This window comes from Neovison vison, chromosome 2, assembly GCF_020171115.1.
Source record: "Neovison vison isolate M4711 chromosome 2, ASM_NN_V1, whole genome shotgun sequence".
NCBI classification, from domain to species: Eukaryota; Metazoa; Chordata; class Mammalia; order Carnivora; family Mustelidae; genus Neogale; species Neogale vison.
The window spans coordinates 200,684,658-200,710,000 of record NC_058092.1 but is presented as its reverse complement, the minus strand read 5'-3'; the positions used below and the strand labels follow the sequence as shown (position 1 = coordinate 200,710,000).

Below are 25,343 nucleotides of genomic sequence, written 5' to 3'. Positions count from 1 at the left end.
GGTGATAAATGTCTAACCTATGCTGGAAGTTACTATTACTAGCTAATATTAGATCATTATTACTACTCTTACCCTAGGAGCTGGGTGACCACAGACAAGTTTCTTAACACCTCTAAGTCTCAGTTTCCTTGTTGGTAGAATAAAAGAATAATGATCAGTTACCTCATAGGATAGTTCTAAAATATTAAGTGAGAAGTTATGTGATTAATATATGTTAGCTATTACCAGCGGGTGGCCTTTCCTACAAATCAGTTATAAGGGAAACCAGAACATCTTAATGAGTTCAAATGAGTGCTTTTGCTAACTGGAGCAGATCAACTCTGGTCAACTGAAATGAGTTCTTTTCAGTTACGGTCATTCAGGTTGTCAGATTGTCTTTATGTTGACTAATTTTAAGGTCAATTTTCTCATATTCTTCCTTTAGTATATAATTTCCCATTATAGTAGACTTTGCATTTTTTTATTTTTGCAGGTATTGCTATTGAACATTTTTTAGAGTTTTGGAAAGGAATCAGTTTTCCAAATGTTGATATTTAAAAGATAAATCATGCTTCTTTGATGGACGGTTATTTATTTCTTAGCTTATTTATTTCTAGTTTTGATCTCTATACTGAATGAAATAATAAAGGGAATGAAGGCTGATTTGGGTTTATGAGACATAAAGCCAAATTAGAATTTGTAATAATTTGTTAGAAAGATGAGTACATTTTTTGTTATTCTAAATTTGTTTTGCTAAATAGAACGCATTCCATTATTATACCTAAGTAATTCAGAATTTATTTTTCTGTCCTTAGAGTCAAATCAAGTATGTCTTCTCTAAAAGCTAATTTGCCTAAGTTTTAGAATTTTATTTGCTTTGAGGGAAAATGCTAATTTTTTTTCAACTAGAAATTTATAAGGCATCATAAGTATTAGGAATTAGGCTGAAAAAGATAAATTATAATTAGACATTTATTTTCTGGCTTTTTCATTGTACATGGTAATTTAGTTTTTTGTGAAATACAGCAACACATGTTGTAAGTTTTTAGGATGTAAAGCTACAGGCTTAAGGAGGAAATACTCAGTGGAATAAAAGAGGTTTGCAAGTTAATGATCAATTTATATAGGAGGCCCGAAGTCTACTTAATAGAAACTATAGAAACCTATTGAAACAATATTTCATCAAATCTAGGATATTGTAGATGGTAAAAAGTGTCATTATGTTATGTACAACTAAGAAGGAAAAAATGTTCAGGATGGGGAGTCATAGGATACCTCTTACAAAGCTGAGACACCAAGGATCTGTACCTTCAGTCTAAGGATAGATGAGAAATTAACCTGTGCAAAAAAGGGAAGAAAAAGAAGCTACCAGTGTCAACCATGGCACTGGCTAGAGAAGAAACAAAAGAACCTCCCCTGAGAATTTGAACCACAAGCCTCAAGTTTGGAGTCTGAAGTCATATTATCAGTGTGACCCACAAAAGCCTGCAATAGTGGATTTAATTCACACTGATCTCAGGTTTCTGGTGCTCCCAGATGACTGCAGAAGCAGATGCACATCTTCTCTGGAAAAATTCAACTTTAATCTAAACCAGTGGCAATGGCTAGAGACCTTCTGTTGTGAAAGACGTATCCCAGTTTTAGAAGTTAATGTGCCTTTTTTTTTTTTTTTTAAAGATTTTATTTATTTGACAGAGAAATCACAAGTAGGCAGAGAGGCAGGCAGAGAGAGAGGAGGAAGCAGGCTCCCAGCAGAGCAGAGAGTCCGACATGGGGCTCGATCCCAGGACGCTGGGATCACGACCTGAGCCGAAGACAGAGGCTTTAACCCACTGAGCAACCCAGGCACCCAGAAGTTAATGTGCCTTTTAGAATTGATAAAATGTAATTCCATCAAGACCAACTTTTCAGTGTTGTCAAATGTTTATTTTATTTATTTATTTGTTTTTTTTATTCGACAGACAGAGATCACAAGTAGGCAAAGAGGCAGGCAGAGAAAGAGAGGAGGAAGCAGGCTCTCTGCTCAGCAGAGAGCCCGATGCGGGGCTCAATCCCAGGATCCTGAGATCATGACCTGAGCTGAAGGCAGAGGCTTTAACCCACTGAGCCACCCAGGCGCTTCTCAAATGTTTATATTTTTAATGAGGATCTTGAAGTTGAAAGATTTTCAAGGGCCTTCTGAATTATTTTTAGTATAGTTTTAGATAAAGTATCTTATAGATGGAGTATTAAAAAATTGATGATTCATATGCAGTTTGTTTTATGCTTTTATTAAGGGAAATACTTGATTAACTAAAATAACCTATTCTAGTGTAAAAGTTACCTTTTTATGGAAGAAAGGTGATAAGAATGCTAAGTATTTTTGTTTTAATTATACTGAAAGAGCCATGCTCTGCCTTTTTTCTGGCTTTGCTAGTGATATTTAGGAATTTCTTTTAGGACCTCTTAGTATATATGAAGGACATTTAATATTCTTACTTACCTGTTAAGTTACCGAATGATGATATTGATATTAATTTTTTATTAATGGAATTGCTTCTCTGGTGTTTGAATTGTTTGATCTTGTGTAAGTTTTAAATATATTATCTATTTGCCTTAGAGAAATTTCTTAAGGAAATCTTAAGCATATTTTATAACCCATATTAATAAAAGTCACCCATTAATGTTCTACTCTAATTATTCCATATGATTTTTGTGTTATTACTGCTTGTGATTGAGAGCAGAGAAATGTGGAATCATCCAGAGGAATGAAATGGTTGTCAAGCTTTCATTGGGTCTCTGCCACCATTATCACTAATAGTTCCTGACATATCTCTCTTTGCTTAATAGCTTTTCTCTTTCTTGCTTGCATTTTTTTTTTTTTAACAGAAGAAAACAAAAGTGGCCTGGCCTTTTTAGTTTGTTCTTTGATTTGAATCAAATTACTTTTGGCCTACTGATTTATTTGTTGCCTTTGCCACTAGTTAGGAAAAAAAAAGGTAAACCAAACAAAGAAGGATCACCTTCCTCTAAAATATATTGCATTTTGATCCCCTCATATCTATTCCTCCTTAAAAACTATGTCATCTTTCTTCTCTAACCTCTTAGAACCCAGTAATTCTTCCTTCCAGCTAAGATGCCTTGTAAGTAGAGCAATTGCATGTCATCTAAGCCCAGGATTTAGCTTAGTCAACTCTGAAGGGCATGCCAACAATTTTCTTTTTTAATCACAGATATTTTATTTTATTGTAAAATGCATAAATGTTTATATATTCACCAATCTTTAGTTGAAAGATTAAGACCTTTCTTTGAGGAGTCTACAGATTAAATTCAGTTTTGTCTTTGTTGTATAAGCTACACTCATTAATGCACCTTTTTTTCAATGACTTTTTACAAATGTATTCAGTTTAGAAAACTTTACCAGTAAGTACCATTGTGCTGTTTATATAGTTTTGTGTTTTAATGAGGGCTTACTATTTTGCAGAAAGAGTTCCTACTATAAGAGTAATATTATTTTAAATCAATCTTCTGTTGTATTTTAACACTAAGCTTGGTATTTTTCCAGTTAGTTTTATAACCATTGTTAGGCCTGGTTTTTACTGAATGTATATAATCTTTGCAAAATCAAACTTCTTTTGGGTATTTTTTTGTTTTGTTTTGTTTTTTCTTTTTTTTATTGCTTTTGTAGAACCTACTGGCTTGGTGACATTTACAAGACAGAGTCTTGAAGATTTTCCAGAGTGGGAAAGGTAATAATAATAAAAATAATCCGGGAATTTTAGAATTAGAAGGACTCTTTTACCGTAATAGGATTCTATTTTGCAGCTCCTGGAAAGATGGTTTCCCAATCTCTTAACTGCACTAGTGCTAGGGAGTTTCCTATAAATGATCCATTGTTAGCTCTCATTGTTGGAAAGATCATGCTGTCTGAATCAAAGTCTGTAAGCCTTTGATTTCTACTCTTTGCCTTATTTTTTTTCTTCTGAAGCAAAGTCCTATTTAGTTTTGTGTGAAGGCACTAATATTAACTAAAACACCAATATTTTTTTTTAAAAAAAGATTTTATTTATTGATTTGAGAGAGAGAGAGAGAGAGCAAGCACAAGCTGGGGGGAGCCACAGTCAGAGGGAGAGGGAGAACTCCCTGCCCAGTGGGGAGTCCAATGTGGGTCTCCAACCAGGGACTCCGGGATCATGACCTGAGCTGAAGGCAGATGCTTAACTGACTGAGGCACCCATGCGCCCCTAGAACACCAATATTTGATATTCATCCTTACCCTATTCTTTTGGTTACTGTATTTGTATTTCATGGCTTTTCGTTTTGTAGGACAAGATCGGGGGAAATTTCTTTGTTAAAATAAAATGTAAATAGTAGTTACCTAGAATTTGTCTGAATGATAAGAATTTTGAAGTTTGGCTGTTCACATATACTATTGGCAGATTTTGTGGAGGTTGCCAATTTACTGGAGTTTTTTTTTTATTATTTACCTGCAAATAACAGAAGAATAATAACCAGTCTGAGTTTATTCAGATTCGTAAGTTCCTTTGTGCCCTTACTAGTTAATACATTTCCTAATCTAGATCAGATACCCAAAGCACTTAAAGAAGAGTAGATCAACTTTTTCATCATTCATGAGGACATGATCAAACATACTAAATACGTATTTTGCATATGCATTTGTGTTAACTCTCAGTTTCACTTTCTCATAATTTTTATCATAGTTTGTAATTGTTTCCTTTGGAATTCATGATGAAAGGGACTCACTTTTAAGGGAGTTAACTTGAGGAAGCACTTCTACTTAAGTGGCTTTCTTGTGATGTTTCTTACTTATCAAAGATGTTTATTTGTGAGGTGAAAGAAAAACAAACTTACTTTAGGAGACTGACTGCATGGCTGAGATGATTATTAGTAGAGGGAAGTGGGTAAAAGATTAAACAAGGGGAAGATAAAAACAAAAAATTGAGCCAGAAGGAAAGAGAACATGTATAGCATTTTAGAGTCTTGGCATATTAGAGATGAAAGGGACCCCAGGAAATCATCTGGTCTAGCTGTCTACTAAAAATGTCGATCACCTCTATAATATCTGTGACATATGACAGACAGCTTCAGTGATGGGAAACGTACTGTCACCTCAGTGTGTCCCAATGTTGGCTGCTCAAGTTATTATTTGATACTTGTATTCAGTAAGAAGCTCTGTACTCTAAAGAATCTCACTGTCCCTTCCATTCCTGGCTCTTCCTTCTGGAGGCACAATAAATCGATTTTCTTTAACATTCAGTCTTCTTCATGTATCATCATGCTTTCTGGACCCACATCCACTTCTAACAGTGCACACAGGCATATACTAAATTTACTCATTTCTTCTGTTTCACGTGTGATACGGATTCAAAAACCCTTTATTTTTGTTCTTGGTACACTCCAGGCCATTGGTCCCTCTAAAATATGGTATCTACAGCTGAAAGTAACAGTCTGCTCTTATTTGCCCAGACCAGAGTACAGATTGGTTTTCTTAGCTTTTCTATTAGTATCTGATAGGAATTCAGATGTTTTGTTCATTTCACTTTGGTATAGATTTTATAGATCATGCCAAGGCCTTGTTTTTAATTCAGCTGCAGATCTCTGCTCTGCATCTGACATTAATTTGGCACTAATGTGAAAGGACATCCAGTTGTGCATTACTATTTGGGAGAGAAGGGATAGATCAAAACGCCAAGATTGGCAAGACTGCTGTATCAGTGAGATAACTTTGTCCTAAGTAGGATCAAGATATTCCCCTTAACTTTCATAGGCACAATTTAACTTGATAACTTTTTAAACTTTTTTTGTCTCATTGACCTCTTTTTGTTTTAGCTGCTTTGTAAGTAAGTTGGAGAATGTAATTAATCATTCTCCCAGACACCACAGAACCAGAAACATGTATTCATTTAGAGAGGGAGGATAAAGAAGAGAAGAGGATTGTTGGTGTTTCCAAGAGTAAGGGACTAAATAGGTGTCATGTTAGAGAGTTTTTTGATTTCCAAGTTTCTGCCATGTTACAGTTAACCCAGTGATTATGAGTGAATACTTTATATGGCTTTAGGTAATCACAGAGAGTCACAATCATTTATGTCTTTGATTGTGATGATATGAAAGATTTACTGGGCCAAACAGGAAGTTGGAGGATGCTTTTTAAAAAGTATCTAGCAATTTCATAATTTTAGCGAGAATTGTACTATATTTTCACAGCTTCGGTTATTAAGAATAGTTGATGACAGGATTTCTGTTTTGAAGTCGTAACTGACAAACTAGAGATTTCTGGATGATGCTTCTTTGTCTTTTCAGTAGTGTGCTTATGGGGGGGTCTCCCTTAGCATAAAATGGCTAGTAAAGTAGGATCAAAAAATAAATAAAAAGGAAGTTAAAAAAAGATCACACTTGTGTCACTTCTTTCTAGAAGAGATTTAGAAAGTAATTTTTCTAAAGGTATAGCATACTGGTTAAGAGTTTGGACGGTTAGGCTATCTGGCTTCATCTCCTTGTTGCTTTGTTGCTTTCTAGCCTTGGGCAGATTACTTAAATGCACTCTGTGCCTGTAAAAAAAAAAAAAAAAAACCAATAGGGTGGTTGTGAGGATTACATGAGTTAATGCAAACGGAGATCTTAGAACCTATACTGAATTGCCTTCTGTTTAAGGCTGTCAATCTGTTGGTTAAGGCTATCAGTCTGTTGGACTGGAGCTTCCCCAGAAATGTATTTGGACTCATTGAAGTCAGAAAGAAAGTAAATCCCAGTAATAGTGTTTCTCCAGATAAATTATTTTTTAAGATATATAATTGTTTTAAAAAATACATAATTCCCCTCCAAAATGAATGCCATCCTTATATAAGTTAGGGATTTGGATCTCATCTGTTATATTCTATCTTAATTTATATTTTGTATTACGTAATTGGGGAAAATCTGTTACTTGAAAAATATCATCATCAAATACTATTAATAAAATGGAATTAGTGTTTTAATAAAATGTAAGTTAGGTTAAACAGTGTAAGGAAGGAAAAAGGTTTTTCTTGACCCAGCTAGGGTCCCAGGCTGAGTCTGAAAATTAAAAGGGCAAAGATTAACAGGAGAAAAGCACACATTTATTTAATATAAGTTTTACATGTCACAAGAATCTTCTTAAGGAAATGAAGTCCCAAAGAAACAGACCCACATACTTTCATGCTAGGTTCAGTAGAGAGTAGACATGTCTGAGGAATCTGACAGATTAAGAAGTATGAGGTAATTGTAGTTATCCAGGCTCATTTGTTGGAATTCTTGGCATCCCTTTTTCTTTGGATGAGGATATTTCTTTCCTCCAAATACAGGGTGGGCATCTTGCACATGAGGTATTATTACACGTAGGAAGAACTGTGAGTGGGGGAAGAGATCATAGTGACCCTTCTGCCTCTGCCATTTTCTCAAACTTAATTCAGCTTAAAATATTTGATAGCCCATTGTGCCACATTTTGGGGTAGCATGTCAGTGACCTTGGTCAATGAAAGGGAAAGAAAATAATTATGACTTAAAGATACTGGTTTCATTCATCAATTTATTAATATAAAAATACCATAGATCGGATTTCTGTGGCCCGTGTATTCATCAAAACACCCCCATCACATTTACTCATGTTTACCAAACTAGTGAAAATAGACCCCATCTCAATATCATATATGATTTATTGCCAAATTTCTTTAGTTTGCCAACTCTAGCAAAATAGTAAAATTGTATAGATCATAATTTATTTTACATTTTGAGAAGTTTTTCAGTTCTTAAAGTAGAGACACTGTTATTTTGTAGGAGAAAAATGGGTTTCAAAACAGTATGTTATCCCATTTTAATTTAAATATGTATATTTAATATTTGAATAAGAAAAAGTTTGGGAGAATCTATATCAAAAATGTTAACCAGGCATCTGTTTCTGGCTTTTAAGATTTGGAATGGTTTCAATATTTCTTCCCTAGTTTCATATATTTTCACATTTTTCCATAGTGAAATGCTTGTCATTAAAAGTAAAGAATTGTCATTTTAAATTGTAGATGTGACAAACCCCTGACTCGATTGCATGTCACTTATGAAGGTACCATAGAAGGAAATGGCCAAGGCATGCTACAGGTAGGTGGATCACAATACTATGAGTGTGTTTGGGACTTACTGTTGTCAAGCTTCTGACAGCAAAGGAAGTATGAAAACCTGTTTATTTATCTCCTAAACTGATTTAATGCAAAGAAGCATGAGAAAACGCCTAACAGATCATTTGACAGCCTTGATAATACTGTTATTTGCCAGTGTGCACTGTTTCTTAACGTGCACCTCTTTAAAAAGCCTTTGACAGAATATCTTAAGATCTGGACAACATCAGGCCTCTTAGTTCAGACATTGATGTAGATTGACAGTGGAGGAAGTTCTTTGACAAGCCGTCACCAAGCAATTTTGTTCTTTTTTTTTTAAAAGGTTTTGCTCTGCCCCAAATGATGACCAGCTTGAAATGTTTTTCTGCCACCAACCTTGTTTAGGTCTTAAGAGGCAGACATCTAAAACTGATTGATAAGAAAGTCCTCTCTCCTGATACCTGATAAAAGGACTTTCTTATCCTTATTTGGTGCTTACATTGGGTCAGAAGCTAGATCAGTTTCCTGAGAATGGACTAACTTGTTTGAATAACTTAATGTGTACTGTAAAATGACTAGACTCATTTGCATTTGGCTAGTTATGATGTATTTATGCTCTCAGTGCTTAATGAAACTGAACTTCTTTTTAGAATGGACTTTTAAAAGATATAACTAAAATCTTCGAAGGGGAAAACCATATTTTGTTTTAATCATTCTCTCCCAATAATTTTTTGATATTATAAACAGAAAAACTGTTAACATAAACAGATAACTGAATTAATATTTGTCTTGCACTTAAAATTCTTTAAATTTTGTATTTAATCCTTACTTTTTCTTAAACAGTAATTTTGAAATATGCTTAAAATTTGTTTCAAATGAATGTTACTTTTTTCCCGCATTTCCATCTTGATGATGTTCTTTTCTACATAAAAGTCTTAGATTTAACTAAGGGAGTCTTAATACACATGAAGTAAACAAAGCTACTGCTAGTTAGCACCACAGGAATGCTGACCTTTCATCAAAATACAATACAGCGAGGAATTATTTAGCAACATTCAAGGTTGAGATTCTTCCCACTTTTCTGGGATATATTGTAGATGAAATGTGAAACCTCAGTAGATTAAAAGAATACCATAAAGGCTTCTATTAATTATTCTTCCTACCCATGCCATGTATCCCCAGGAGATCGGGGAATATTGTATTGCAATATTACAAAGCTCCTTGTGTAGCATATAAATTACATTATGTTGAATGGCAACAACAATAAAACCTCTCTAAGGATTGTTATCATTTCTCCCTTTTCATCAAGTTATAATTCAGAAACTGAGTAATCTGAACAAGTAGCTTTAAAGTGAGTTGGAAAATAGCTAAAAATAAGCCCTCATATGCTTGTTTTCTGTACTGGAACAAGTTTCTCACCTGTAATAGAGAGCCTTTTATTAAGAAAATCAAACTTAGTAGTAGAAAGTTTGATTTTTCTAAACGACTCCTGCATTCAGAGGCATATTGAGTTTAGTATAATGTATTTATTTCTATGGATACCTTTCAAGTAATCTTGGCCTTTTATTCAAAGAATGAATAAATATATGCACATTGAATGTATTTCATTTGTCATTACCAAGTTGTACATAGTTGGATAGAACTTATTTTTTAATATTAGTTATATACCTTGTTCCAGTAAAAATTAAGTTTCGCTGATTTCAAACCTTGTTTGTTTCTCATTTGTATTCACAGTTCTGCTATGCTTAGCTAGTCTCTTAATTTTCAAGTGCTGTCCATTTTAGGTTTTGGGTTTTTTTTTTAAGATTTTATTTATTTATTTGACAGAGAGAGCTCACAAGTAGGCAGAGAGGCAGGCAGAGAGAGAGGAGGAAGCAGGCTTCCCGCTGAGCAGAGAGTCCGATGCGGGGCTTGATCCCAGGACCCTGGAATCATGACCTGAGCCGAAGGCAGAGGCTTTGACCCACTGAGCCACCCAGGCGCCCATGTCCATTTTAGTTTTTTGGTTTCTCATTCCTTCACTTTCTTCCTCATTGACCTGTTTGAGGCCCTCGTAAGTGCTTATCTAAACTATTCAGTTGTCACCTAACCAGCCTCTCTGCTTTTAATTTTACTCCTTTCCAATTCATTCTTTAAACTCTAGCCTGAATTATCTTTCTAAAACCCAGTCCAGTTGTAACTTTTTTTCCTAGAATTTTTCTAAGAATCTTCAAAGTTATGTAAAACTTTCCTTGACCCCAGAATACCTCATCAGCAACTGTAATCTTTCACATACTCTACATTGCAGACAGACATCCATAATCTGCTCTGTACAGTTGTTTTTTTCCCATGTCCTTATGCAGTTATTCCCTCTCCCTGAATGTCAGCAAAATCTGGTTTGAATGCCATGTCCCTATGCTCCAGTTTTAGTTAATTGTATTATTTGGGAAGGATCTAATACATTCTAGTAGGTTCTTTAATAATCATCTTATTCTGCTAATGTGCTGGGATCTCATCTAGATTACAGATGCTTTGAAGTCAGGGCTCATGTTATTATACTCATCTTTGTATCCCATTGTTCCCAGCACAATATTTAGTTGATCTTTGTTGAACATTTTAAGCCATATATCACCCAATGTATACCTTATACATTGTAAGCAACTAATTCTAATCAATGGACTAGTTCAGTCAAAATTTTTTTTCTATATAAGGCAAAGAATTAATATTTTTTCATTGTTGATTTCGTATGTCAGAGTATAAAATATATATGGTTTTCTGTGATAACTCGTTTCCAGAACTTGTCCAGTCATTTTTCAGTGTTTTCAAGTTCTTCTCTAATGAAAGATTATTTTACCTCCTCTTAATTTCTATCTTTTCACATATATTTTTATATATCAAAAGATTCATATTCTTGTTTTACTCTTTTATAAAACAGACTTCAAACTACCATGTAGTATATCATAATTGCTTTAGAGGACACAAACAATGTTAAGAAATCTTATATTTGACAATAGTCTCAAGGCTATGTAAAATAATAGAAAAAATATATATTGGTCTCTACCCCTCGTTCTTTGCAGGGAGCTCCTAAAACCCTAGTAATATCCTAACTGATAAGAGCACTAAGAACATCTTTTGTCCAAATATTTGGTCTTTGACCCTGATTCCTGAAACAGAGCTCCTAAGTCCCTTGGAATTTCCTAGGTAATAGGGGTGTCTTTTGTTATAATGAGGTGACTCTTGGTGAGCTCATGGATAGCTTCAGGATGGGGGCTGGTCACCAAAAAGATTTAAGCCATGATTAGAGGTTTGGAACTTTCTATCCCACCCCCCATCTTCAGGGAAAAGGAGAGGGACTGGAAACTGAGTTAATGATTGATCATGCCTAAGTGATGAAGCTTCCACAAAACTCCCCAAAAGTACAGGATTCAAAGAGCTTCCAGGTTGGTGAACATGTGGAAGTACTAGGAAAGTTCCTTGTCCAGAAAGTCATGGAAGCTCTATGCCTCTTCCCACTTACAGTGCCATATGTATCATTTCATTTGTGTATTCATCTATATCCTTTATTATATCCTTTTTAATAAATCAGTAAACATAAGTAAGTATTATCCTGAGTTCTTTGAGCTGCTATATCAAACCACAGGAGCATGTCATGGGAACCCCAATTTATAGCTGGTCAACTAGAAGTTTAATTGACAATGTGGGATTTGCAGTTGGTGTCTGAAGTGGGGCAGTATTGGTGGGACTTAATCCTTAGCCTTGTGGTATGTGATGTGAACTTCAGGTAGATGATGTTAGAACTGAATTGAATTATAGGACACCTCGCTGGTGTTTCAGAATTTCTTGATGTGTGGAAACCCATACATCTGGTGACAAAAGTGTTGTGAGTGTGGTAGTAGTGTAAGAGGAAAGGAGAGACACAGGAGTATTTTTTTCTATATAGTATTTAAGCCTTCCTTACATTTCTTACTAAATTCTTTTTGCATGTGTATAGCTATGTGTGTACACAAGGTGTTGTGTGTCTGTGTAATCTTAGGTCCTTGAATAGAATAAGGCAAAGCTGGAAACCATTTCTTACATGTTGCTCCATAGAGCTTAGCCTGGTGTTGGACACATTGGAGTGCTTAGTAAATTTAAGACAAACAGTGCTGAGTTTGTGTTCTCTTGAGCATTGTATAATTCATTTTTATTAATAGGAGCTTGGGGATCCCATTATAGTAATAGTACTTCACAGAAGGCTTATGCATAATTTTTAACTAAATTAGTAATTTAGTTAAATTAGTAATTTAGTAAATTAGTAATTACTATTAAAAATAGTAATTTAGTTGAATCTTTAGGGTTTTTTTTTTAAGTTTTTTAAAATTCCAGTTAGTTAACATACAGTGTAATATGACTTACAGGAGTACAATTTAGTGATTCAGCACTTAATTACAATACCCAGTGCACATCACAAGTGTACTCCTTAATCTCTTACCACCTATTTAATCTGTTCCCCCTCCCACCTCCCCTCTGGTAACCATCAGTTTATGCTCTGTAGTTTCTTGGTTTGTGTCTTTCTTGTGCCCCACTCCCATGATCATTTGTTTTGTTTCTTAAATTCCACATGAGTGAAATCATATGGTATGGGTCTTTTTAGGACTGATTTATTTCACTTAGCATAATACTCTCTAGCTCCACCTGCATTGTTGCAAATGGCAAGATTTCATTCTTTTTTATGGCTAAGTACTATTCCAGTTTGTTTATTTCTACACACACACACACACACACACACACAAACACACACTCTTCTCTATGCATTAATCAGTTGATGGACATTTGGGCTCTAAACATGTACTCTCATGTTTATAGCAGCATTATCAACACTAGCCAAATTATGAATCTTTATTGTTAAACTAGGTTTTCTGTTTTCATTTTTTTCTTTAGCTATATTAAAAGAATAGTTTGTAATTTTACACAGTTTGGGATTTGCTGCTGAATTTAGGATGAAATTTTCATCTCTTTATTCTTTCATAGAAGAAAAAGATTGCCCAAAAAAGGACAGTTACTAAGTTTCTCAGTTCTTTAGGACAAATGTTTGATTGCCATATTATGTAAGAAAGAAATAATTATATGAAAGTCATAAGAAACCATAAATGGAAATTGAATAGTGAATGGTTTGGAAATGATCTTGAAACCTTTCCAAATAAAGTTTCCCTTGATCTGTGGTCCTTGGAGTACATAAAAGGTTTGTAAACACCAGTCTATATAATTACGTTGAGGCTTTTCTTTTGCCTAAAAGCTCCATTTTTCAGGTTCCTTCTATGGTTTTGGAATCCAAAGGAAGAAGCAAAGATACTAACTGCAGTGAGATGGAAAGAGTAAAGTAAACCACAACCTATTCTTCTTGGGAAGATTACTAATTTGGGGATTGATTTACATGGAAAATGAAAGGAAGAGGGAGAATGCTTCTTCATCATATATGTAGGTATTTTGGATCATCATTTAACATGCCATATTTTCCCAAATAGGTGGATTTTGCAAACCGTTTTGTTGGAGGTGGTGTAACCGGTGCCGGACTAGTGCAAGAAGAAATCCGCTTTTTAATCAATCCCGAGTTAATTGTTTCACGGCTCTTCACTGAGGTGCTGGATCACAATGAATGTCTTATCATTACAGGTTAGTTTTGGGAAGTCTATATGATAGAGTAGTTTTCTTCAACTATGAGTATCTATCATGAAGGCTAGAGGCCACCCAGATATTGCTATTCTCTATCATGGGCATTGGTCTCGGTATTTTTATTGATTAATTTATTCCTGGTTTTTTGAAATTGTTATAGTTATATTTGCCTGATCTTGAGTAAGACATTTTATTCCCACCTTTTCTTTCTTGGCATCTTTATCTAAGGAACAAGGGTAAAATATATTTATTTACCCTTCAGTTTGAAATTTTATGATATAATGCCTTAAAAAGAGGATAGTGGTATGTCTTTGAGCATGTATTCTGTTACTGTTCTTCCATTATGTTTCCATAGTGCTTTCTTATACTTCAATATGAAGACCTATATAAATTTAAAAAATACATTACAGTAGTCAGAATCAGTGAAACAGAGAGCTTTTATAGAAGAGAAATAAATCAGTAACCTAATATTAACCCAGTTTCTAATCCTAAGAGGAAAAGTGTGATGCTCTGAGTGGCTTTTCTTGATTTAAGTTAATTGGGAGGAGGAGAGAGGGAAATATAGTCAAATTTATACTTCAAGTCTATTGAGATTTAAATTTTTTATTTAAGTTTTTTTTAGCTTAAGATACTACTATGTCACTGTGTTTTCTTGTGAATGAGCTACAAAAAAAACTAATGATTAACTTATAGTCTTTAAGAAATTCTTAATCAGCCACCATAGGTGAGTAAAGCCTTTTTTTCAAGTAGCTAAAAGAACATTCCCACATATGAGTCATAATTGGTCATTTGCAGCTGATACCTTTTTCTTTCTGCAAAAGAGGATTTCTTATTTTCTTTTTGAATCTGTTGCTGCTTTGAGATTAGTGTAGGAAACTAAACACTCACCTGGGTTGGAGAATTTGGTTAATTGTTATTCTGAGAGATTACAGTGAGAGAAAAACCATCCCCTATGAGTTGAATCAAATTTATACTTAACTAATTTACCTCTAAAGAGGTACACGCCAGAACTAAGACTCTGAGATCTAAACTTGAAGCCACTGTCATTGCTTCAGATATATTTGCAGGTAACCTTCAGGAAAGTATCTAAATTTTGTTCCTTATATTTTACTTTTAAGATTTACTCATTGTCGTTGAACAGTTTGATTATGATGTGTTTAGGATCTCTTTGATTTTTATCCTATTTAGAGTTTATTGAGTGGCTTGAATGTTTAGATAAATTTGGGATATTTTTGACCACTGTTTCTTTAAATATTCATTCTGTTCCTTTTTTCGTCTTCTGGGAACTCCATTGTGCATATGTTGGTACACTTGATGATGTCCTATTGATCTCTGAAGCTCTGTTCATTTTTCTTCATTCTCTGTTATTTCTCTACCTCAGACAGGACAATCTTCATTGACCAATCTTCAAGTTTACAGGTTCTTTTTTCTGCTGGCTGTAATCTGTTTTTGAAACCCTCCAATGAGATTTTTTATTTCCGTTACAGTACTTTTCAACTCCAGAATTTCTGTTTGGTGGTTCTTCTTCTTCTTCTTAAAAGATTTTATTTATTTATTTGAGAGAGAGAGAGAGAGCACGTGCATATGGACGCACAAGTCAGGGCAGGGGTAGAGGGAGGAACACTCTCTGCTGAGCAGGTAGTCCATGATGCAGGGCTCAGTCCCAGGACGCTGAAACCATAACCTGAGCACAAGGCAGTTGCTTAACTGACTGAGCCACCCAGGTGCCCCTGGTTGTTGTTGTTGTTGTTCTTCTTCTTCTTCTTCTTTTTTTAATAATTTCTCCCTTTTGAGTTTCTCTATTTGTGAGGCATTACTTGCATACTTTAGTTCTTTAGATATAATTTCCTTTAGTTCTTTAAAGATATTTAAAATAGCTAATATAATGTCTTTATTTAGTAAGTCTAATATCTGGGCTTCTCAGGTATAGCTACAGTTGACTACTTTTTTGTTGTTGAAAATTTGACATTTTAATAATGTAGCAACTCTCAGAATCAGATTTTCCCCTTCCCCCAGGGTTTGTTTTTGTTGCTGTTTGCTCTTGTTATTTAGTGACTTTCCTAAACTAATTCTATAAAGTCTGAATTCTTTCTCATGTATGTCCATTAAAGTCTCTGCTTAGTTATGTTAGTGGTTAGCTAATGATTGGATTAAGATTGCCTTCAATGCTTAGAAACAATAATTCCATCTTTTCTGAAGGGCTGTGGGTACACACTGGGGCTCATCTTCAACACTCTACCAGGCCATTGGCATTTGCTTTCTGCTTGCACTTGGCACTTCATTTCTTGCTTGTACAGAGCCTCAAGGTTAGAGTAGTGAGCTTAGGACATTCTCAGGTCTTTCGTGAGCATGTACACAGCCGTAGTCATACATGTAGACTTCTGGATTCCTGGGGATACTAAGAATTTTTTAAAGCCCCTTATAGATATCTCATTTGTCAGCTTTTCCTTTGAAACTTCTTGGTTAGTCTATTATTTGCCCCAACTGATGTCTACTGCCTCAGGTAGCCATACTGTTAAGCAATTGCATGTAATTGTTTTCAGCAAAAGCCATGGGGATTAGGCTTTTTACACTGGTGAAGCTCCAAGTCAGGTCAAATAAAGACAGGCTTACCAGTGAGGTCTTCCAAGGGAGCCATCAGAAAGGTCAGCTGATGACAGTTTTCTGAGAATGGGGCTTTGAAAGAGCTGCATGACCCTGTTCATGGTTTTTACTATGATTATAAACTATTGGGGTTTTTTTTTTATTATTATAGAATAAAGTGTCAATAGAGAAAATCTCAAAAAGATAGGTGAAAGAAGTAAATAAAAGTATAAGCCTGCCATTCACAGACCAAACTATTGGTTTTTAAGGCTACTCTAGAGCTCAGGAGAATGGAATGAGAATAAGGAGAACTAAAATGTCATAAATCTCATTGTTTTTACCAAAATTCAGCCAATTTTTCTTATATAAACCCTCCTCAGACTGCTGCAAGCCTTTGGTTAATTCCCCCAGTTCAGGAAAAATTGATTCTTAAAATTTTGCCAGTGTTCTCATTGCTTTTATGGAAGAGAAAATTTTCAGAGGTTTTTATTTAATGGTTTTTGCTGATGCATCCTTACTTTTGATAAGTGCTTGTTGGAGAAAAAAAGAAAGGCCTTCAACAAGTTATTCCACATTTTTGGAATATCTTCTGTCATAATATCTCTGTGATTCTGCTCTTTTGGGGACATAAAACAAATTGTTAATTTTCTAAGTTTATGTAGGAAATTAAGAATGGAATCTCAGCAAAGAAATTTCCTCTTGGATAGAGCCTCAACTATTTGAAGTCAATAACTTAAATATTTCATCTAAAATTCTGAGGTTGTGATCCGTATTGTGCCAAAATGTAAAGATCAAACCCTTCTGTTTTCAGTGTTGTCTCAACTCACTTATTGGTTACCTGTCTGTAATTATTATTTACTTTGTGTACAGATAGGAAGAATGCAGCTGGAAGATATTAGGGGAAAAGGAAGCGCAAGGGATTGCAGAATAAAAAACTTAAATTGTCATAAATCCATTGTTGGGCCAATAGGTACTTTGAGTATGAGTCTTACAATGTTTTAGAGAGCTCTGAAGGTCTGGAATGTGGCTGTCTCTAGCATTTGGGTATTATCAAGTAATGCTTTAAAAGATTTTTTATTTTTAGCAGCTAAGCTCTCTTTGAACTAAAGACTCAGAACAGAATATTTCATCAGTTTTAAAGATGAGTTTACATCCTTACAATAAAAAAGTTGGTAGAATGCTGGACACTTAAACTCAAAGCTAATTTGTTTCATTTGCTTTATTTCTTCTTTACTAGGAAAATAGTAGGTCTTTTATCATCTCCCATTAGTGTCACTGTAAATAAAAGATGTAATTTTCCTCAGAATAGTAAAAGGAAAACATTAGAATTTTTTTGTTTTTTTAACCCACTGAGCCACCCAGGCGCCCCTATGGAATTTTTTTGTTTTTTTAAAGATAACTTGTCACCAGTCTAAAAAAAAAGATCATCACTCTGGAGTTATATCTGTTCTCTGCTTTACCTATAGCTATTGTAAAATGAACGGAAAATTGCAAATCCATGATTTACCTTCACATCTATAATTACTTCAGACTAGGGACATCCGGGGTGACTTTTAACTCCGCATTTTCCCCCACATCCACTTAACTCTATTATAGTGCCTTCTAATTAATATCTGTGATGTGATGTTCCCTTAATGGAAAAGGCCATTTCATCATCTATTTGATGCTGGATTTCTGCCATCTCCCTTCTTAGGAGACTCTTAACCATGCACTGCAATCTATCTGCCTGATCAATTCCATTCCTTCAATGATTCATCCAGGCTCAGTGAGCTAATGGCTGTGACGGTGCTGCCTGAATCTGTAGAAGAGTTTGAGAAATTAGAAATAAATTAAATTTATCATCATTGTGGGGCATCTGGTTGGTATCAGACTTTGAAATGAATATGAAACAGGTCATGAAACAGGCAAATACTTTTACCCAGATAGTGTTATCCCTCTCTTTGCTGTAATCCTCCCTGGAGGCAGCCTTGAGTTAAAACCTTTCAGTAAATATAGATAGAAAGAAACTCCAATCTTACCTACCCCTTTTGCCCGCCCTTTTTCTTTTTTTTAAAGATTTTATTTATTTATTTGACAGAGAAAGCGATCACAAGTAGGCAGAGCTGCAGAGAGAGGGGAAGCAGGCTTCCTGCTGAGGAGAGAGCCCGATGTAGGGCTCAATCCCAGGACCTTGAAATCATGACGTGAGCTGAAGGCAGAGGCTGAACGCACTGAGCCACCCAGGCATCGTTTCTTCCCCCTTTTTATATTTTCTCATGTTCTTCTATATCATCAGTCAGATAGCTTTAATACCAAAGGGTGTTACTGTGGTTTTAGGAGTTTGTTTCAGTGAGTTGAGTACGTAAAGCTGATGCCTAGACATGAAACTTACTGAGCAGAATGTTAGTACATTTACCATAAAACCTGACCTCTAGTGAATCAAATCATCCCAGACATCACAGATCATTATATCTTTTGTGAATGTCAGTAGATCTGATAGAAAGTAGAAAGGTGAACAGACACTGTGCTTATGGTATTGATGCTTTTTATAGAGCAACACTAGAAGCCCATGACTTCAAAAACAACCCATTGCCCACTAAATGATACCAGCTCACTGGGAAATCCAAATTCATTTGGAGTTTAGCTTTTTTTACATCATGGCAATGGAAGTCAAAAGAGTTCTATCTCCTGAGTAATCATTGCTGTATGAGTGTTACTAATAAAAGCAGAGTAGGTGGCTTTGCTTTTATACAAACCTTATTTCCAAGGGTACACCCGTTGGTACATAGGTTTTATTACTCTCCAAATATTTTTTCCTCAGTTCATCATAAACTTTCATTACTAATAAGAGAAAAATAAGAACATTTCTTATTGCTGCATCTAAAAACATCTAAAAACTCATTAATCTGTCACAAACTTATGCAAAGATTTTAATGGGTTCCTTCTAACTTTTTCCTTAAGTAAAGATTTGTCTTTGAGCATGAAGTCTAAATAGCTTATACCTACAGAGAGCTATCACAAAGGTCATTCAGTCTTCTGTCTCTTGTTTGCCACTATCACTATTAACCTTTGTATTTTCATCATAGTTTATCAAATATATTTGAATTTAAAACAAGGGTATCTGTTTTTCAGAATAGACAGTTGACATAATTTTGAAAGGTGTCTACTCTGAAAACCCAGGATTTAATTTGTTTAGAACAAAATCATCTGTATGTGCATCTTTAATTTCCCATACCTAAAAGAAATTAACCTCATTTCTTTTAGGAAAGAAAGCTTTTCATCCTAATCTAAAATAGATATATGATAATTGATATTTTGCATTTTCCAGCCACTTACTTTTGAAAAGACAAGTATTTGTTTTCATAGTTAAGAGATCAGAATAATTTTGTTCTGTTTTATTTTTTATAAATAAGGAAAATGAAATTTGTCCACTGCTGGGCAGAAAATAGAAAGGAACAGCACCATTCCTGTCTTTATTTCCAGTCAGGTCAGTGGAACAGGTTGCTTTTAAACCTCACATAAATGAAATCATGTATCTTTGGTTTCTGTCCCTCCTTACAAAGTAGAGTCTGATGACACCAATACTAATTGCTTTATGGTTTTGAAGACTTTAAAAAAATTTTTAATATGGTTTTCCAAGCAATTCTAGGAAGTGAACAGATAGGAATTATTAACAACCCTCGTTTTCAAATAATAAAAAGAAGTCCACTGAGAGATTTGGTTACCTGAGGATTCACTTTGGGTCCCTCATGTCTCCTAATCTCAGTGTAGTGCTCTTTTTACAAGGCTGCCTTTGTAAATATGAATGTTTTCCTATGTGTCAGTTACATAGTACTTTCAGATTAAGTCTTTCTGGAATTATAATTTTAACCTCAGTTAATACAGTGTTCTTTCTGTTTTGCTTCCTAATTAATGTGTTTATGCAGCAAGTACTTAACTGCTTCTATAGTCCTTTTTTGTTCTTTTTTTTAACTAGGCTCAGCACCGATGTGGAGCTTGAACTCATGACCCTGAGATCAAGAGTTGCATGCTCCACCAACTGTGCCTGCCTGTCACCCCTTGTGTCTGTATTCCTGCATTACAAAATGCTAATGTAGGCATACATGTTAATGACTTACAAACCCTTCCTTGAGAGCTGGCAGTCTAATGAGAGAGTTAGATTACATTTTTAAAACAGCTTTATTGAGGCATATTTGACATACAATAAACTATATTTAAAGTGCACAGGTAGGTACATTACTTTTTGACATGTGGCTACATACATGAATCCATCTTTTGCCCATGTTTTAATTGGGTTATTTTTTATTGTTGAGTTTTGAAAATGCTTTATGTATTTTGGATACAGGTCTTTTATCAGATGCAGTATATCTTTTTATCTTATGTGGTATATCGTTTCATGATCTTACAGTGACTTGTTTTGATTACTGTTTAATAATATATTACTTTATAATAATTCTCAAAATCAGATAATGTGAGTCCTCCAACTTTGTTCTTCTTCAAAGTTGTTTTGTTTTGTTTTGTTTTGTTTTGTTTTGAATTTCAGAAGCAGTTTGTCAGTATCTACAAAAAAGCTTACTGGAATTTTAATTAAGACTGCTTTGAATCTATAGATCAGTTTGGGAGAATTGACATCCTAACAGTATTTAGTCCCTGACACGTGAATGAGATCTGTTTATTGAGGTCATCTTTAAATTCTCTCAGTGTTATACTTTCTACTGTATACTTCTTTTGTATTTGCTCAGGTTTATCCCTGTTTCATATTTTTTGTTGGTATTATAAATGTATTTTTAAAATTCTAGTTTGTGATTGTTCATTGCTACTGTGTAGAAATATAACTGACTTTCAGGTTACAATTAATATTCTAAGTACTTTCCTGATAAGAGCAGAGTACTGTGGAGGACAGATAAGGGACCACCAGTGCTACTTATGGTGTCAAGGAAGGCTTACACAAGAAACAGCGTGAATTCCGTAGTTATTTTCATAATTTGTAGCTGAGTATCTTATCCAAGATTCTAGATGAATTTATAGGAATTAAGCTGCAAGTTATTTTAAATTTTTGAGAAAGTTATTTCTAAGAAGGAATATGCTCTGTAATAGCCTGGAAACTGAAAACTAGTATTGAGTTTAAATCTTTTGTGTTTTTATTATGGAAAATTTTGATCATATATGAAAATAGAATAATATTTTTCATAGTGTTTTAAGTATTTATATTTTATAGATATTTTTGTATTTGTATGTACATAACTAGGATACTCTTAAATGATAATAGAGTTATCAAAATCACGAAATTTAACATTAATAAAGTACTATAGTTAATCCCTAGTCAGTATTTTCATTTTGTCAATTCTCCAGATTATATTCTTTATAACTTTTTCCCCCCAGTCTACTCCAATCCAGGATCACACCTTGAGTACAGTTGTCATGTATCGTTTAAACTAGGACAGTTTCTCTCCTTCCCTTTTATTGGTTTACCTTGATACTTTGGTTTTTTAATTTAATTTGATTTTTTCAGTTTTCCAAGATTCATGGTTTATGTACCACACCCAGTGCTCCATGCAATACATGCCCTCCTTAATACCCACTACCAGTCTTGATATTTTTAAAGCATATAGACCAATTACTTGATAAACTATCTCTTATTTGGGGTTTGCCCAATCTTTCTTTGTAACTAGATTCAGTTTTGGGGGGGTTTATCAGAGATAGTGAGAGAGAGCACAAATGGGGTGAGGAGCAGAGGGAGAAGCAAACTCCCTGCTCAGCAGGGAGCCCTGTGCACGGCTTAATCCTGGGACTCTGGGACCATGACCTGAGTCAAAGGCAGACGCTTAATCGATTAAGCTACCCAGGTGCCCCCAGTTTATTCATTTTGATAGAAATCCCACTAAAGTGTTGTGTCCTGCTTTAGAGTATCTTTTGAGGTGAAGAGTAATACTACTTTGTCCTAGTGTTTGTGATAAAGCATCGTGATTTGCTTAAGGTGGGATCTGGCAAGTTTCTCCACTTTCAGGTTAGTCTTTCCCTTTGTAGTTAATCTGTAGGTATGTATTTCACGTACTTTGGAAACTATAAATATCCTGTCCCTCATCAAACATTCACCCACTAATTTTAGCACCCATTTTTTTTTCAAGATTTTTATTTATTTATTTGACAGAGAGAGAGAGCACAAGCAGGGAGAGCAGCAGGGAGAGGGAGAAGCAGACTTCCTGCTGGGCAGGGAGCTTGATATGAGGCTGGATCCCAGGACCCTAGGATCATGACCTGGGCCAAAGGCAGATGCTTACCCCACTGAGCCACCCAGGTGCCCCTTAGCACCCATTTTCTTAACTCCATTATTCCTTCTGCATTTAGTAGTTGGCGCTGTACTGTAAGGAAGGATTTTCCATTCTCTTATTTATGTATATTTACTAGTATTTATATAGACACATGGATTCTTATTTTATTCAGTGTGTTACAATCTATTACTGTCACCTGTTTTGATGCTATGGTGATTTGATGCTATGGAGATTTTGTCAGTGTTAGCTGTTGTGTTCCTTTGACATGTGCCCATCATTTTTTAATGCACTTCCCCTTTCGTTGGCTTTAAAAGATGTTCTAAGCTCATCTTGTGTATTCCCTGCCTCAGCTCTAGATTCCTTATCTCTCCAAGGAGTCCTGGCTTTGAAGTAATTTTTAGAAACATTTGAGGGGTGCTTGGGTGACTCAGTTAAGCATCTGACTCTTGATTTTGGCTCACATCAAGATCTCAGGGTCCTGGGATTAAGCCCCACGGCAGGCTGCCCACCCAGCAGGGCATCTACTTGTCTTCCTCTCCCCTTATCCCTCCCCTCACTCACACAATCTCTCTTAGAGAGAGTTCAGCTGACATCCTCGTCAACATTTAGTGTTGTCATTCTTTCTGATTTTAGTCCTTCTGTCGGATATATAGTGGTATCTCACGGTGGTTTTAATTTGCATTCCTCTTATGACTGGTGATATTCAGCAGTATTTCATGTAGTCAGTAGCTAATTGTTTATCTTCCTCTGTGATGTTTATGTTTAAGTCTTCTGCTTATTTTTCCAAATTGGGTTGTTTGTATATTTGCATTATTGAGTTCTAGGAGTTCTTCAATATTTTGAACACAAGCCTTTTGTCAGATGTTTGTTTTCTAAATATTTTTTCTCCAGTCTTGCCTAAGCTTTCCTAAAAGTGTTTTAATATTGATCTAATCTAGTCTTTTTAAAATTGTATTAAGGTTACTGCTTTCTTTATCCTATCTAAATCTTTATGTACCCCCAATGTCATTCTCCTGTGTTTTCTTCCTTGTGTTTTTCAGTTTTATGTTAATGCCTTTATTTTATCTCAGAGTAATTGTTGTTCATAGTGTGAGGTAGCAGTTGAACTTTATGGGGTTTTTTTTCCTACATGAATATCTAATTGTTCCAGCAACATATTTTGGAAAGACTATCCCTTCCTTCCTCAATGGATTATTATTATTTTTTAAGATTTTATTTATTTATTTGACAGAGAGAGATCACAAGTAGGCAGAGAGGCAGGCAGAGAGAGAGAGGAGGAAGCAGGCTCCCTGCTGAGCAGAGAGCCCAATGAGGGGCTCGATCCCAGGACCCCGAGATCATGACCTGAGCTACCCAGGTGCCCCTCAATGGATTATTTTAGCACCATTATCATAAGTCAGTTGACCTTACAAGTGTGGATTTATCTCTGAGTTCTGTTTAGTTCCATTGATCTCTTTTGTCTTTCCTTAGGTCACAACCAAGTAAATATTGAATTCAGGTAGTTAAATCCTCCAGTTTTGTTGTTCTTTTTTCAAAAATGTTTTGGTTATTTTAGGTTCTTTGCATTTCTGTAGAAATTTTAGAATCACATTCTCAATTACTATTTTTGTTTTTAAAGTCTGCTAGGAATACTGACAGGATGAGGGATATTTGTGATTACAATACTGAGAAATACCATATTGAGTGTTCCAACCCCTGAGCATGGTCTGTCTTGCCATTTGTTTAAATCTTTCTCTCAGTGGTGTCTGCTACCTCTTCTGTTACACTTACTCCTAAGTATTTTACTGTTTTTGATGCTATAGTTAATGGATTTTTGAAAGTTTTATTTTCCTATTGTTTGCTGCTATTATATATACATGCCTTATGATACTACATTTATTTATGAGATTTCCTTCCATTTCTTTAATTTTTCTTCTTTTCTTTTCCTGGCGATTCCCTAGAATTTGCTGCATAAACAGTCATGACATCTGCAAATAGGGATAGTCTTAACTTTTTTATACTCTTTATGACTTCTTTTGCCTTTTTTTTTTTTGCCTTAGTACGGTGGCTAGGACTTCACTACAGTGTTGAATTAGGTGGAATATTTTCATCACTATATATGAAGTTATTTGTCAGTTTTTATGTAGTGGTCCTTAATCAGATTGAGGAAGTTCCTTTTTTTGATTCTCAGTTTTGTTGAGAGAATTATGGTAGGTGTTGAATTTTATCTTTTTTGCAACTTTTCATATGATTATGTGGGGTCAATTTCACATTTTTCAAATGTGAAATCAAAATAAAAGTATAATTTTTATCTTTCTGATGAATTGACCCTTTAATTATTAAGTGTTCCTCTTTTTTTTTTAAGTGTTCCTCTTTATCCTTCATAATACTCCTTGACTTCAAGTCTGTTTTATCCAATATTAATATAACTGCTCTCACTTTCTTACTAGTGGTTTCAAGTTTGTTTCTTTTAATTTATAGATTCATCTCTTTTTTCTGCTTATAATTTTTTGTAAGCAGCCCAGACTATTGGTCCTGTAGAGTTCCCATGGTCTGAATGTTGCTGATTACATCTTTATGGTGGTATTTGACATGTTTCTCTTTTGTCTGTCTATAAACTAATAGTGAAGTGTAGAGGCCATTTGCAGCCTTATTCAGTACATCCAGTAATCTTCATTTATAAAAGCTTCAAGTTGTTTAAGTAACATGTAAGAAGTTAACTTGACCCCCAAAATTAAATTAATTTGCTTTTGGATGAAGTGACAGTTCATAATTAGCATGTCATGATTGGATTTTGTGTTCTTTTTTATTTTTGTTA

General features: G+C 34.7%; 1 protein-coding gene across 4 annotated transcripts in view; it reads left to right on the top strand.

Annotated features, from left to right (window-relative positions):
* The window catches only part of PARG (poly(ADP-ribose) glycohydrolase), a 125,166-nt gene that overhangs the window by 69,384 nt on the left and 30,439 nt on the right, over window positions 1-25,343 (top strand). For all 4 annotated transcript variants that reach the window (XM_044240013.1, XM_044240012.1, XM_044240015.1 and 1 more), the window contains exons 11-13: window positions 3,647-3,707; window positions 8,010-8,085; window positions 13,565-13,712. In XM_044240013.1, coding sequence (XP_044095948.1) covers window positions 3,647-3,707; window positions 8,010-8,085; window positions 13,565-13,712 — 285 coding nt within the window. The remainder of the gene's footprint in view (window positions 1-3,646; window positions 3,708-8,009; window positions 8,086-13,564; window positions 13,713-25,343) is intronic.